General features: G+C 36.4%; 1 protein-coding gene across 3 annotated transcripts in view; it reads right to left on the bottom strand.

Annotated features, from left to right (window-relative positions):
* Positions 1–17,100, bottom strand: part of LOXHD1 (lipoxygenase homology PLAT domains 1) — a 266,512-nt gene that overhangs the window by 79,449 nt on the left and 169,963 nt on the right. For all 3 annotated transcript variants that reach the window (XM_074203499.1, XM_074203500.1, XM_074203501.1), the window contains 2 exons: positions 15,000–15,181; positions 1,289–1,405 (listed from right to left, as the gene is read on the bottom strand). In XM_074203499.1, the coding sequence (XP_074059600.1) occupies positions 1,289–1,405; positions 15,000–15,181 (299 nt within the window). The remainder of the gene's footprint in view (positions 1–1,288; positions 1,406–14,999; positions 15,182–17,100) is intronic.

Below are 17,100 nucleotides of genomic sequence, written 5' to 3'. Positions count from 1 at the left end.
CTCTCTGATGCCATCTTCTTGCAGGATGCCATCTTCTTGCAGGCCTTCATTTTCATCTTCTTGGTCTATTACAACAGCCTCCTGGCATCCCAATTCCATCCACAAGCTTCCTTCTCCAATCTATCCTTCATTCCATTAATACCATGGTCTTCATGCATAGATCTGGTCATGTCACTCATTTAATCAAAAATCTTAAAGTGCATCAACTACCTATCAATTAAAGTTCATATTCCTTTATCTGGCATTCAAGGTCCTTCATAATTTAATTCCACCTTATCTTTCTGGCATTTTCTTATATTGCTCCTTTTCCTGCATTCATTACCCCAGTTAAACAGGACTGTTTTCTCACTCTGAGATATACCCTATTCTTTCCTTTGTGGTCACTGTTTCCTTTGGCTAGATATCCTCTTTTCCCTCTTCTTTATTTGAATTCTTATCCATCATTTATTGTTGTTTTTTAACCTGACCTGTGATTTCATCAGCGCAAGGAGCTCCTGAAGAAGGAATTCCCTCTACGATTTCATATGGTCATGTTAGCTGCCACTTATAAACTAAGACATTGAGACATTGAAAAATTAATTTTCCAGTGTTATATAACCAGTATGTGTCAAAGTAAGACTTCAACCCAGGTTTTTCTTACCCATCTATGCTGCATTTTCCATGATTTAAAATCCAATTCAGATACCATCTTCTCCATAAAGTTTTACTTGATCACCCTAGAAATAACTACTTCTTCTTTTGACTTAACAGAGCACTTTGGTTTGAACTGCTTGATTTTAATTAGGTAACATTACATTTAACTATTTGTGTGTTCATCATCCCCTATTAGATTTGAAGCTTCATGAGGACAAAGGACATATATTATCTGAATTTTACCTTGTATATCAATGCTTCATACATCATGTCTTTTTTAAAAAATTTATTTATTTAAGGCAATGGGGTTAAGTGACCTGCCTAAGGTCACACAGCTAGGCCATTATTAAGGGTCTGAGTTCACATTTGAACTCAGGTCCTCCTGACTCCAGGACCAGTGCTCTATCTAATGCAACATCTAGCTGCCCCACATCATGTCTTTAATAAATGTTTGTTGATTGAAATAAGTCAAATTAATATATGACTCTTTGCCCCTTAAATGTTAAGGGGTTTTTTTTTGAGATATTTAATCAAAAATCTAGTCCTGAGTTCTAAGTGGACAAGGCAATTTCACAATGCCTTTTGCAAACTCTTTATCTTATCAAAGTAGGAAAGACTTCAGGTAGTTGCAGGAAATCCTAGGGAAAGAACATACATCTTTATCTGGTAGGAGCCTTCGGATATCCACATGGTCACAGTGCCACCCAGCATTCATGCCTGCATTATCATGTCCAATCCGAATTTTTTCAATGACTTCTCCTATATCCTCCATCTAAAGAGAGGGCAAAAAGCACAGGGCATTTGCTTAGCACTTCTAAAATACGACATTGCATGAATAAATCAGGGAAGGAATGGTAAAATATTATCCCAGGGGCAGTTAGATGGTGCAGTGGATAGAGCACTGGCCCTGGAGTCAGGACAATCTGAGTTCAAATCTGAAGTCATACTCTTAATAATCACCTTGCTGTGTGACCTTGGGCAAGTCACTTAACCCCATCATCTTGCAAAAGCCAAACAAAAGAGATAAAGATAAAATATTATCCCCAGTAAAGTCCTATTTTCCCCTTCCCCTCTGGCTATGGCAGTGAAAGTTGACTTTAAGTCATTCTTTGACTCACAAAAGAATGGAAAGCTTTCCCAACACCTTTGGGAACCCCCCCCCCAATAATAAAGGAAGGAAGAAGGTCTTTGTATATCTGAGATATTTTTCATTATGCATTTGTAGGACTTATGGTGTCTTTCTCTGCCAGAGTTGATCTATTAACACATCAGCCATCTTAGTAGTGCATCTAGGCCCTTTGATCCAATTGCTCCCATAAAAAGGAAGAACTGAAAGTAATAGGAAGAGAGAAAAATACTCAAAGACGGAGAAGGCTAGACTCTCTGAACCCCCTCAAGGCAGGGTTGAATTGAAAGGGAAAAAAAACGAGGACAGGAAGACCTTATAGGATGCTGCTGTCAATATTTGACTAAAACTTTTTTTTTGAGACAGAGGCAATGTGGCATAAGGAAAAGCACTGTACTTGAATTCAGGAAGACCAAAGTTCAGATTTTACCTCTGATGCTTTCTAATATGTGACCATGAGCATAGCACAACTTCTCTGTAAAGAAAATAATATAGTACCTACCTCAAAGGATTATGTAGATCAATTGAGATGACAAACTTAAAGATTTTAAATTCAATATGTAAATTAACTCAATTCATAAAGATAAATCTATGCCTAGTATATTTTTAAAATTTTTCTTTACTTATTAGCTAAATTTCACTTTGAGACATCCCTAATAGGTCAAGAATCTCCAGGAAAATATTTGTTAAACTGTAAAAAATAGAAAGGGACCTAGCAGCATTTGACCTTAAATTAAATTAAAAAACAATAATCATCAAAAATAATTGATAATGGTTTTAAAAAAATGATAAAGTTGAAGAAGAAATTTAGGAACATGAAATCTAGGAACAAACATAGTAAATGGTAAATACAAGGTAAGAACTCATAATCTGCCAAAAAGGAAAAGAAATTGACAGAATTTTATTGGTCAGTTCCTCACTATAATATAAAACTCTAAATGAATATATGAATATGATATTTTAAAAAATTCACATCAGAAACAAAGTAGAAGAGCAGGAAACTAGAAGAAATAGTTTTCATATCTATGGTTAGGCAAAGACTTCTTGATCAAAAAGGGACAGAAAAAATTAGAAGAAAAATGGACAATTTAGAGTACATGAAGTTGAAAAGGTTTTACACATACAGAATCAGTGTAGTTAAAATCAGAAGGGAAACAGTTAACTAAAAAAATCTTGGCAACAAGTTTCTCTAATAAAAACCCGATATACAAAATATGTATGAAATGAATTTGAACAAGAACCATTGCCAGATAAAGGATCAAAGAACATGAATAATCAGCTCTCAAAAGAAGAAAAGTATGCTATCAAAAATTAAAACAGTATTTTTATTTCATAGTTTTAAGATTGGTAAAATGAAAATAAATGAAAATCACAATTTTTGCTGAGCCTGTGGGAAGACAAGAAATCAGAATAATTCACTGTTGAAGAGCTGTGAATATGTCTAACCATCCTGGAAAGAAATTTGAAACTGTACACAAAAAGTCATTAGAATTTTAAATATAAGTTTTGACATATACCTCAAAGAGATCAAAGATAAAAAGAATCCAAATGTACAAAAAATTTTCATAACCAAACTTTTTATTATAGCAAAGAAATAGTGACTGAGAGAGAATTTCCATCATTTTGGTAATGGCTGAGCAACTTATGATATGGACATAATGGTATATTATTTCATCATAAGAAATGAAAAAAAGAACAGTCTCAGAACATGTGAGATTTATATAAAATGATACAGAGTGAAATGAGCAGAACAAGGAAAAATATCTGTACAATAATTATAAAATTACACAGGAAATCAACTTTGAATGACTCTAATCATTACAGTAACCAGACACAACTACAAAAGACTTATGATATATACTTTTCACCTATTGCTAGAGGGATACCACCTAGAAATGCAGAAGATACATAGATTTTTCTGACATGGCCAATATGGAAATTATTATTACTATTAGTTGTTTTTTTTTTTATAAAAAGGAAACTGAACAAGGGCAGAAGAAAAGAAAAAGATGCAAAAAAGAAAAGTCATTGAATATCAGAGGAGGACAAAGAAAAGCAAGATTGATTTAGAACTAAAGTATAGACTTTATTATGGACTTTAAGTTATTTTGGGATTTATGTTTCTTATAATTTCATATACAACTCTTTTTCTTGTTCTTTGTATGTGGAAATGTTCATGTTTGTTGATGTTTGAATAACAAAAAATTGTTTTTCAAATTAAAATCCCCAGGGCAGAGGAATTGCCTACCTAGTCTCAATGTAACTAAAGGGAAAAGAGTATATTTTGGATTTGGCTTCCACATTTAGGAAGGTAATGATGTGGTAAAGAAGATGACCAGTTTCATGAGATGAAGGAACTAGGCTGAGAAAGAGAAGATTTAGAGGATGTAAGATAAATGTCTTCAAGTATTTTAAGGACTCTCATGTAGAAGAAAAATTAGACTTGTTCATCTTGGCTCCAGAGGGCAGAACTAAGAGAAATAAATGAAAATTGCAGTGGCTGATTTTAGCCTGATAGAAAAGGAAAAGTTCTTAACAGTTAGAATGACCTAAAATTGGATGACTCAGGGGATAGTGACTTCCAAATAACCGGAGGTTTTTAAGGAAAGCCTGGATAACTACTTTTTGAAGATCAGAGAATCTCAGAGTTATAAAAGACCTCAGAGTCTTTCCAGTCTAATTTGAGATACTGAACAAGAATTCCGTCTATAATATTCTCAGATCCTTAACTTTTTTGTTTAGCTTTCTACTAGATTTGTCAGGTCTGCAAAATGTCTAGTTCTCCATGGTATTGACTAATTTTTCCTTTAATTATTAAATTCTATCTCATTTTGTTCATATGTATTTGTTTAGTTGTTACATTAACTGTTATTTATTTAAGTATCATCTGCTTTCCCTTCTAACATTTTTTAACTTTCTGTTTTTACTGTTACTTTATTTGAGATCATGATTGTCACCCCTTCTTTTTTATTTCAATGATGCTTAATTTAATATTTAAATGAGACTCCAACTCATCATTTAGAGTTTGGGTGAACTTCACAGTTTAAAAGTTTATTCTAAACAATATATTGTTGGGTTTTGCTTTTTGTCTTATTCTGTAACCCTTCTCAATTATTGTTGAGTTTTTGCCATTTACATTCAAGGTTAATACTGTTAGGGTTGATTTCCCCTATATCATAACTTATTATAGTGTTTTCTTTCTTTACCTTTCATCCCCTTCCCACATTTACAAGGTAAGCAAAGTGGGGGGGGGGGGAGAAAGAGATGGAAATCAAAAGTTAATAACTTTTAGCTATTACCCAAACTTCTCCTTCTGAGCTCATTTCTTATCTTAGATTCTATGATGATGATTTTCCCCATCTCCCTCACCAAAAAAGGAGTTGGCATTGAGTGAGAACAGTGCATCCCTAATATCCTAATGTAGAGCAAGTGCCATCTTATCTAGTATCCAAGAGGAGTCTGTAATACTGAAGCAGAAAGAGGAGGAAAGAGAGGAAGAAAAAATCAGTGAAAGTTACAGACATTGATTCCTTCCACTGGGGCATTCTCATACTTTTTACATCTACGCCAGTGAAACTGATCTCAATCTCCCTTGCACATACTGTGCTCATTCCAACTTTTAGTCTTTGTGCATGTCATTCAGCAAGCTTCGTCTGATCTTCTTCCTCCTCATCCTCTTCCTCCATCTTCTGTGTGTGTGTATGTATATGCATACACATATGCAAATATATAATATATCATACATTATATAAATTCAATATTTGTGTATTCACTCTATACTACTTGGTAATTTCTGTGCTGTCTTGTTTATTCGCCATTTCATTTAATGTTCCTGCCTGCTCCTTTAAGGACAGAGAGTATAATTTCTACAACCTGTTGGCTAGTGCTTAGATATTCAATAAATATTGCTTATTTGAACATTTCACAGTTTCCCTCAAAAGAACAGCAAGATACCTGAATTCAGTGGGCATTTACTCACATCTACTATGCATTTAGTGGTTTGGTGCAGTAGATAGAGTACTTGCCCTGGAGAGAGGAAGACCTGAGTTAAAATTTGGCTTATTCCAGACAAGACCCTGTTTTCCCCAGTTTTCTCATCTATAAAATGAGTTGAAGAAAGAAATGGCAAACCACTCTAGTGTCTGTACCAAGAAAACCCCAAATAAAGTCACAGAGTCAGACACAACTGAAAAATGACTAAAACATTGTTATGACTATGTTATATGTACAAAGACTAAAATAAAATCTCTGCCCTCAAGGAGCTTATATTCTACTTGGGGGGGGGAGCAATATGAGCACAGATAGCTACAAAATGAATACAAAGTAATGGGGATGCTAATAACTAGGAAGAACTGGGCAAAACTTCATGCAGTAATAATACTAAACCAAGAGAATAAGGATGTGAGGAATTCTAGAGGAGAAGGTAAGAAGAAAAACCATTCTAGGCATTTTGGACAGTATATGCAATGGATGGAAACAGAAGATGGAGTGTTGTATGTACAGAACAGCAAGGAGGCAACTAGATAGAAGATTAAGGGTATGAAGGGAAACACTATGAAATCAATCACGAAGGATAGGTTGGAACCAGATTGAGAAAGACTTAAAGTGCCAAGCAGAGACTTTATTCCTCTTTATTCCAAAAACAATAGGGAGTCATACATGCATCTTGATCAGGAGAGTGGCATTGTCAGACCTATGCTTTAGGAATATCAGTTTGGCAAAATGGATATTATATTAGGGGGAAAAAGTGGAACTAAAAAGACCAATTCAAAATTATAGCAAAAGTCTACTTGACAGAGGTTGTAAACCTGGTCCAGAGTGGGGCCACATAAGTGGAGAAAGGGTTGAATGTGAGAGAACTAGTGGAGAGATAATTGACCATCCTTGGCAGCTGAGTAGATGGGGAGATTAGAGAGAGAACTTAAAATGCTCTCCCTTATTACCCACTGCTCATCTACATTCTACTCACAGTTGCTCCATGATGCATTCCTGGACTGCCCTATCCCATATTGATCCTTGCTGCCTCTCAATTCCTATAGCACTTAATGAATGGCACAGTTTCTGCAAGTCTCTGAATTTCAGGCTTTCAGAAACTGCCAACAAGATGACCTAATCATGCTCATATGCATATCCTGAGTGCAGAACTACTTAATGAATGAGTGTTTTTTGATTGATTCATTCATCAAAAATGAAGCCTCGGTAACCTTGGACAAGAGCAATGGCTCCAAATAAATTCCAGCATCATCTCATTGGTGGCAGACCCATCTTAGTCATTCTGCTGCAAACCTTACAAATATTAGGACTCAAGAGTAAGCATGGGGTAAAGAAGGAAAAGTGCACAAGAGTGAGGAAATCTGGGTTTCTAGTCAGAGACAATAGAATACAATGGCTTAAAGTTCAAAGCAGTTGGCTTAACTGCTACTTAACCATCTGTGTGAATTGGGCTATGACATTAAAGTTCTCAGTTTTCTCATCTGTAAAATATGAAGGCTAAACAGGTAGACCTTCAAAGTTCTTTCCAGTTCTAAATCTGTGACTCTATTTACTTTCTCTTTTGAAATATACACATACATATAACCTTCTACTACTAATGTTAACAACGTGCATATCTCAAGGTTCCCTTTCCTTATCGGTCAAAATTTTGTTTTGTTGTTCCATTGTGTCTAATTATCCATGACCTTATTTACAGTTTTCTTTTTTCTTTTCAGTTTTTGCAAGACAAATGAGGTTAAGTGGCTTACCCAAGACCACACAGTTAGGTAATTATTAAATGTCTGAGACCGCATTTGAACCCAGGTACTCCTGACTCCGGGGCCGGTGCTTTATCCACTGCACCACCTAGTCGCCCCTGAAGTTTCTTGATAAAGAAACTGGAGTAGTTTGCTATTTCCTTCTCCTGTTCATTTTTTCAGATGAGGAAGCTGAGGTCAACAGTTTAATTACTGTTGCCCAGGGTGGAACAGCTTATAAGTATTTGAGGCAGGATTTGAAGTCAAATCTTTCTGACTTCAGAACTGACTATCAACTGCATTATTTCACTGCCCTTCTGTAAAATGGGGAATGATAAATAATACCTTCCCTTCCCCAGGGAAGGTGATTGAATAAAATGATCCTGATGTCCCTTCTAATTTTACGAGCTATGAATTTACATTTTTTAAAATCAAAATATCACCTTATATGTAATGTTTAGTTCCTGGTTTATGGTATGCCCTCTGTATGTCTTTATAAGGTCTGTCATCAGAAATGGGAAGGCAGAGCTTAAGTTGTTTTGGTCATGATCTATCATTATAGATCCAATAGTTGATCATTCAGCACTTAACAACTTTAGTTTAAGAGCATCAAATGCTTCTATAACTGGTAGTTCAATCAAGGCTGCATCCTAACCACTGGAATTCTCTATATAACTGGTTTTTTTTGTTAATGCAATGATAAAGCTATATGTCCAATGACCACCTTGTGTCCCTGTTAAGTTGTTGAAGGGCTTTCTGAATCATCAAATAAATAAGAAATTACATTAAGTTTAGATTTAGTTTGAAGACCATGGTGGCACCTGATATAAAAATCTGTGATCCCTAGCTATTAAGTATAAGATATCTAGTAATCAGAGGTTTGAATTAAAAGGAACCCTGGGTTATCCAAGTATATTGGCTAACAGAGAGTTTATTTTATTTTTGCCTTTGCTAACTGACTGATTTTCTTTTATCACAGTCTCATTTGTAGGAGACTTTAGTCCTGTGGATTTGTGTTGATTTTGACCCTATGTGCCAAACATCCAACTGTATGAGCATTTGAAGACTATATAAGCAGTTAGGCAGACTCTATTTTTCATAATTTTTTTCTCTTTCTGGGCTTTTTAATTGTTCTTTCCCCTTAGTTTACTTTGAAAAATTTCCACTTTGTCTCAGTTGAGCTAAGTGGAAAAGGGATCATCCAGACTGCTATAAAAACAAAGTGGTGAGGCAAATCCCTGATGACTCAGTAGCAATTTCACACTGCAGATAAATTTGGAATTCTCATAGGGTAGAACAATAAGGGTCCTTAGAGACCATCTAGTTCAGCTAAGGGGCAGCTATTAATTGAAGCCTCTCATTTTTCATATGAGGAAAGTGAGGCCACCCACCAAGGTAGGGTATCTCACTAAGGTCATACAGCTAGTCAGTACCAAAGCCAGGCCTAAATGCCAATGCTTCTAATTCTAAATCTAGTACTTCCTACTATACTACCATTGGCCATGTGTCAAGAGGAATTGGAAAAAGAGGAGGAATAAATATTCTGAAACTAGTCAGTGCTTGCCTAATCATGCCCAAGAGAAACAAGATTTTTATTTGGGGCTCCTCAAAATTTACTGAGGCATCTTCTAGGGTTTATATAAATTTAAAAAAACCCATGACAACAGTATCCAACAGCAGAAATTATAGATGAGTATTAATGGAGCACTCAATTGAAGAAAGTCTTGGAAATCTGCCAAAGTATGAGTATTCCTCTTGGCCTGCTTATGGTGCCAGTCTTGGATGACTCAAAAGCAAATAACCCTTGACTATACTCTTATTTAAAAAAAAATAACAGTGCAACTGGCCAGAGAGCACTGGACCTGGAAGTCCTTGGTGGGAAGATGGGAAAGAGCAATGAAAACTCTGAAGACCTCACTGGAAAGCAAGAATGCTCCCTTTGATTATGCTTCTCTCCTGAAAATCAGGTAAAAACATTTCATCTCCCATGATACTACCCCCTTTGCTCTAAAAACAAATAGTTCTCTTTTGCCTACAGAATAAAGTCTAAATTTAGCTTAGTGTTCAAAGCCTACTATAATCTGGACTCACTCTAATTCTTTAACTTTTATCTTAAATGCTTTCCCAAATGAACTTCTTATTTTACTTTGATAGGATTCTTCACTATTCTTGATGTATGCTATTCTCCCTTGTTTTTCCTTGCCTCCCTCTCTTTATCCATCCTTCAACACCTAGTTCAAATCACAGACAACCTCTACAAAGTCTTCCCTGACCAACCTAGCCCAACTCTCACTGAGTTCTCTGTCTCTTCTGAATGTAAGCCCTTTTATGGGCTGCCTCATTCATCTGGACTAACAATAACTTGTAATTACCATCTGATTCATGTATGAACTGTATCTTCTCTACAAGACTGTAAGGCCTGCTTTTCTTTGATCACTCCCATATCCAAAAAGAGTTGGACATTTGCATGAGGCTCAATAAATATATCCTTTAAATTAATTAAAAATAGTGGTGATGAATTGATGATGAAGTCGGTGATGAAACTTGATGATGAAACTTGAAAGACCATTTAAAATGGATGAAAAAGGTAAGAAAAAAGACCAGAACCATAAAACCAAGTATTCGAGGGCCTATTTTAGCCTTGAGCAGTGTAGATCTCCAATATATGAACTGCTGCATAAACTACTCTGAGTGAATGGTAACCTAGTCATTGAACCTAAAAAAGTAATTTAGTATCTGGAGACAAGCACAAGAGAGTTAAGAGTTAAATTAGAAATTCTGACCATTAGCAAACACTGACATCTTTATTCTTGGTATGACTTCATTACCACCACCTGTATAGAAAAATTTTCTCAGAAAAACAGTCAAAATCTATCTCAGGTCCAAGGTTAGTTATGAGATGGGTCGGATTTGCTCCCCACTTCCCTTTCTCCTTCTTTCATTCCTCTTCTCCCTCCCTGTGCCCCCCTCAATAATACAATTGCAAGTTTCAAAGTTCCAGAATTAGAAAGTAGGAAGCAGGGGTAACAGATCACACCTGACTTCCCTTCCAAACATCAGCCCAGAGCTTCTTAGGAGCATGGAAACATTTCTAACTCACTGTACTAAAAGGGAAAACTGGAAAGCCATCTTTGGAGCTGCCACACCACCTCTCTAATATCTATGCAAACATGGAAGGCTGAAACCCCAGAGGGCTGCAACTGCTCTCCTGTCTCCAGCATTCCTGAGGCCTCAGTCTACTATACAGAATATTTATTAATATATTTCATTCAGACATACAGCTATGGTGCATGAATTTGCTTCTTTCTTTTTTGCCTAGGGAAATGTTAGCTTGCCAAATAATCATTTGGAAAGATCTTTGCTACCAAATGTAGGAATGGGAATGGATGGAAAAGACTGGTTAAATTTTCTGCCTTTAAAACTTCTAGAATTTATGGAAAGATCTGTTTTTAAAATTACTGCAGATAATAGTCCTCATTCACCAAGTTAATAATGGGGGATCATCCCTTGCAACAGATAAGATATGAAGTGATTGGAGGTCAGGGCCTAAGACTGATCTTTTTTCCCATGAAAGATGGCCCTCCTGAAACAATATTAATACAAGGAGGGTCAGAGTCACTCCCACATCCCATGTGAGCAGAAACCATGTTCTACTCCTGGGAGGTTTGTGAACTTCATAGGATCTTAGTGCACAGGAATATTGGGCTTTTCTGTGGTCCTTATGGCATTATTACCATAAAGCATTTGTTCAGAGCTCCACATTTTTGTTTTAAAATCATCATGACATCACCCTAATATGATTGTCACAACAATCTTGTAAAACAGACAGAGTGGGGTCAGGAACCTCATTTTCCTGAAAGCAGGATGCAGCTGAGATATAGGGTGGTCACATGTTCTGCTAAGCAGCACACCTCAGGAATAGAAGTCCAAATTGAACTTGACTAATACTATTTTAAGAAGCACTAATGAACTGGATCTGATATTGTGGTGACCTGAAGTTCCAGGGAGCTCAACCTAGACAGATACCCATACATACAAAATCACTATTCAATCATTCAATCAATTAACAAGCCTTTATTAAGTGCCTACTATATGCCAGCTACTCTAAGTAGGTTACAAAGGCAGATAGGACAAGTTCAGAATTATGCCTTGTGATGATTAACTTTGTAGCAGCATGAAGTGATGATGAGAAAGAGAGATGATTAAACTAACTGAAGCAATTAAGGGATGAGAACTGTTTGTTCATTTGGAAGATGGCAGACTTGCTAGAGAAGCTATAGAGTCAGAATCAATAGAACTTAGTACTTGAGCACATTTGTTCTTCATTCTCTTATTCTCCCCCACAGCTAATGTGTTGCTAAAACCTGCTGATCTCACCTCCTTGAGGGATGGGTTCAAGAGTATAAGTAAAGAAGTTGCTTAGCCTTAGCAAGGAATAGTGAAGGTGATTCAGGCCTCTCAATCTCTCCTGAACATTCTTAACTGAACACTAAGTAATTTCACTACTCCAGACCATCCATTGATATCACACAACACTCTAACCCCATTCTTGTCTCCCTACATAAGTCTCACATTCATTATTCACCCTTGGTCATATAGAACTTATTCTGCTTGTTTAAGGTTCTAAATATTTCCATAGGACTTTCATTCCTATCCCAGATGCCACTACATCCTTAAGAACTATGTAGAAGTATTTTATAGGAAGGAAGGAAGGAAGGAAGGAAGGAAGGAAGGAAGGAAGGAAGGAAGGAAGGGAGGGAGAAAGAAACAGAGAAAGAGAGAAAAAAAGAATGAAAGGAAGGAAGGAAAGGAGGGAGGGAGGGAAGGAGAGAGGGAGGAAGAAAGAAAGAAAGAAAATAAGGAAAGAAAGAAAGAAATTAAGAAATAAAGAAAGAAAGAAAATAAGGAAAGAAAGAAAGAAAGAAATTAAGAAAGAAAGAAAGAAAATAAGGAAAGAAAGAAAGAAAGAAATTAAGAAAGAAAATAAGGAAAGAAAGAAAGAAAGAAAATAAGGAAAGAAAGAAAATAAAGAAAGAAGAAAAAGGAAGAAAGCTCACCAAAGAACTTCAAAAAGAATTTAATAACCAAAGAAGAGGGAAAAAAGAAATGAGAGTCATGCAGGAAAATTATGAAAAATTGACCAGAGGATTCAATACCTTTAAAAAGGAAATACAAAAGTTGATTGAAGAAAGTAAAACTCTAAAAATTAGAATAGAACAAATAGAAACCAATGAATCTTCGAGATTATAAGATTCTATTGAACAAAATAAGAAGGCTGAAAAAAATTGAAGAAAACATAGAGTATCTTTAAGGAAAACAAGTAGACTAGAAAATAGATCCAGAAGAGACAATCTATGAATCATTGGACTAACAGAAAGCCTACATCAAAAAAAGAACCTGGAAAACATCATGTAGGAAATAGAGAAAATGGTCCAAATCTGCTAGAACAAAAAGACAATATAACCATTGAAAGAATACACAGAAAGAATACTCCAGAAAGAGACCCCAGGATAAAAACTCCAAGGCTGTTATAGCCAAATTCCAGAACTCTCAAGGAGAAAATGTTGTAAGCAGCAAAAAAGAAAACAATTCAAATACAAGGGAAACAGAATCAGACTCACACAGGACCTCTCAGCCTCAACACTAAAGGACCAGAAGACCTGTAATATCATATATCAAAGGGCAATTACAATATACTATATATCAAATATACCATATATCAAAGGGATCACAACCCAGAATTTACTAACTTGAAAAATTCAGCACATACTGTCAGGGAAAAAGATGGGGACTTCCAGAATTTCCTGACACAAAGACCAGAATTGAACAGAAGATTTAATCACCAAATACATGACTCAAGAGTTGCATAAAAAAGGTAAATGAAAGGGGGAAGGAAAAAACAAACAAAGCAAATATTGGTCAAGACCATCAAATTGTATGCAATACTAAAAGGGAAGATATAGCATTTCTAATTCTTGAGAACTTTACTTCTCTTAGGATAATTAAAGGATAAAATATAATTGAAAAGACTGAACTTAATGAATAAAGATAAGTCAGGTCTTGACCACTGAAGAGGTCCAAGATGACTTCATTATGTTTGAAACAAAAAGCCCTGATGAAAAGCAGGGGTGTTTACTCTAAACTTAAGTGTCTCAGTTTCCTTTAACCCACTTTAACTCCGCTGTGCTGACTTTTGTGAAGTTCTCAAGTGAGACCTCTAGAGCCTTGTAGTGCTTAGAGCCCTTTGAGATTCTTGTAGTAATTATATCAAGGTTTGTGTTAATCCTTGCTTCATTTAACAAGGGGTTAAGTACCTGGGTGGGGAGGTGAGGGTAAAGTATGAGAGAAAATAGGCCTGGGGGAGGGGCACAAATAGTTCAAGAAATGATTTGGCATTGGATGATATGCATGAAGAAAATTTTGTGTCTTTGGAGGGTATTTGAAAAGAGGGTAAGGTAAAAAATGATTATAATTATAATTTGATGTAATTTGAGACAATTATACTTATCAAGCAATCAAGCAATTAATCTGTGATGATACTTTGAAAACAATATGAATTTATCAAGCAATCAAGTAATCAAACTGTGATTGATGATACCTGATTAATAGTACTTGAGAGATAAATGACACCAGGTGAAGAGGCACAAAGATTTATAATTTTAGGAGGAAAGAAGGGAAAGTATGAACACTGAATAAATTCTATTCAATAGATTTGGCCCAGAGCGGGATTCAGATACATTCTTATTCAGGTTTAAAAATCTATCCTAATCTACAGGGAGGGGGGGACAGAGAAAGGGAAAGATAAGGGAAGAAGGGAATAATAAAAGAGAAGGCAAAGATATAGGTAAAAATAAACTGAATATTAAATTTTAAAAGAAAAGTTAAAGGGGAAAGAGAGTAAAACTTCGGTGAGGAGTAATAAGAGGAAAGGAAAGAGAAAAATATAAATAGAGAGAGATAGCACAGAGGGAAATACAGGAAAAATAGAAAAAAGAAAATGAGAGGAAGGAAGGAAGGAAGGAAGGAAGGAAGGAAGGAAGGAAGGAAGGAAGGAAGGAAGGAAGGAAGGAAGGAAACATTTATATAGTATCTTTGATGTGCTGGGCACTATGCTGAATGCTTTAAAAATATCATCTCATTTACTCCTCACAACAACACTTTGAGGTAGATACTGATATTATTAGCCCCATTTTACAGTTAAGAAAACTGAAGCAAGCAAAAGTGAGCTGGCTTGCTCAAGGTCACAAAGATAGTAAGTATATGAGGCCAAATTTGAACTCATCTTCCTGTCTCCAGGCCCAGCATTCTATCCATTTCATCGTCTAGTTGCCTAATCACTGTTACCCATCCCTGACCTAAAAGATGCCATGTCCTAAGATATACCTAGTTAGTGGTGGAGCTAGAATTGGAACTCAGGTCTCCTGAGTTTTCCATTTTACTATGTAGATATCCATATCTATCTGTTTTTCCCTTTCTTCTGAACCATGCCTGCATTCAGACTCCAACTCTACCTCTACGATGAAGCAGGAGACAGAATTTCTTTCAAAAAACACCTTCTGCTCCCTTTTGCTGGTGCATAGAAACTTTTGTTGGGTGCAGATACCATCACAGCCATAGATCACGATGAAGATGCTGGCATCCGTCCCAGCAGCAAAGACATCACTGGTGTAGATGGTTATCTCATAGGGAATATCTAGAGGGCAGAGAGCAGAGAACTCAAGTGAAAAGGTAGCCAGGAGGGATAAGCCTAGAAAGGAATTTAAAGATGGAAGATCCCACATTTAGACTTTAGTCTCAAAAAGACCTTTCTTTTCATTTGAGGACTGGGCAGCAAGGAAACTTTTGAATAGAGTGCCAGGCCTGAAGTTAAAAAGACCTGAGTTCAAAATTGATCTCAGACACCAGCTGCATATCTCTGGGAAGTCACTTAACCCTGCTTGCCTCAGTTTCCTCATCTCTAAAATAAACTGGAGAAAGAAATGGCAAATCATTCCTGTATCTTTGCCAAGAAACTCCCAAGTGGGCTCACAAAGTCATACATGACTGAATGACAAATTACTTAATTTATCCTGATTTGTGCTAACCATGAGTTTGTTCTTATGATATTTGATTGCCATTTCAACTTTCTTGTCCAATATCTTATGTTCTCTCTGGGCCTTTCAAGATGACAAATAGGATACAAATTATCTATGGCAATGTGCTAATGGAAGAACATCATGTGGTTCAGTATCTTGGGATCACAGCTCTAGCATTGAATGGGACCTCAGAGGCCATTTGGTTTAGCATTGGGTGGGACCTCAGAGATTATTTTACAGATGAGGGCTTCCTGAGGACAAGTGACTGCTCAAGTCCCCACAGGTCCTAAGTTTCAGAGACAGGATTTGAACCCAGGTCTATTTCTATTTCTCTTCTCTCTCTCCCTCTCTCTCTCTACACACACACACACACACACACACACACACACACACACACACACACACACACACACACCCCATATCATTTCTCTTGGGTTCTTCACTGAGCCTAATTAGTGCCAGAAACAGAGGAGTTATACCAAAACCCATTCATTCAAGTAGATCATGGAAACAGATTCAGATTTGGAGTCAGAAGTTGAAGATCTAACATATGATTCTATTTCTTTCTGTGTGACCTTGGAAAAATCTCTTTGAACCTCTCTTATCTTCAATCTATATTTCTACAATCCACAATTTCCTCATCTAAAAAATAGAGATAACATTGGTCCTGTTTACCTTACTGTTGCTTCTAAGGAAATTACTTTACAAACTTGAAAGTGATAGAGAAATGCACTTATAATACTTATAATCATGTTATTACTATTACCAAAGTTGTTGTTGTTGTTATTGAATTGAATGCCTAGCATTGATTGAGTCTAAATGAGTTGTATCTAAAATGGGGGCTGTGATCTCAGGGAGAAGGTACAACTCCAAGAGTTGACATGTTGTCAGGTCAACAAGAGCTATGTGATCAACCAATCAGAGGGAGGAAAGATGGGTCATATACCATCTTCTCCACAATAGTCAATGGATCACACAATCACTTCTATCATCTCTGCATCAGCAGAGCCCTCCTGACTCTCCCCTCTCCCCTAGACCCACACTAGCAGTTATGCAGATGTCCTCTAAGCATGCACATCCCCTACCCTCCAATCACATCATGGCTATAGCAGGGATAATTCTTCAGGATAGTGATCAGTAAACCAAATTCCTTCCTCTGAGGCAAAGTGAGGTGCAGAGTTCAAGAGGGTATACCTTCTACACTTCATATCTCATTACATTCCATTTGCCTCAAAACTTACTCCTCTTCCAACTTTCCTATTCTTATCAAGCACATCATTATCTATCCAGTCATCCAAATTTACAGCTTCAAGTCTTCATTCACATTTCACTTCATTTAGCTTATCCGTTACCAAATCTTGCTTCTACCTTCACAACACCCCTCCTAGACATCTTTTTCTCTCTAGTCCCATAACTGAAGTCCTGGTATACTCATCTTTTCCCTGGACTATTTAAATGACTTCCTAATTATTCTGCTTGCCTCAAGGTTCCTCCCCACTTAGACTCACCCCCACAGTGATATTTCTGAAGTAGAGGT

Source organism: Macrotis lagotis, chromosome X (genome assembly GCF_037893015.1).
Source record: "Macrotis lagotis isolate mMagLag1 chromosome X, bilby.v1.9.chrom.fasta, whole genome shotgun sequence".
Classification (NCBI taxonomy): Eukaryota; Metazoa; Chordata; class Mammalia; order Peramelemorphia; family Peramelidae; genus Macrotis; species Macrotis lagotis.
The sequence above is the reverse complement of the archived record's forward strand: the minus strand, read 5'-3'. Positions and strand labels throughout refer to the sequence as shown.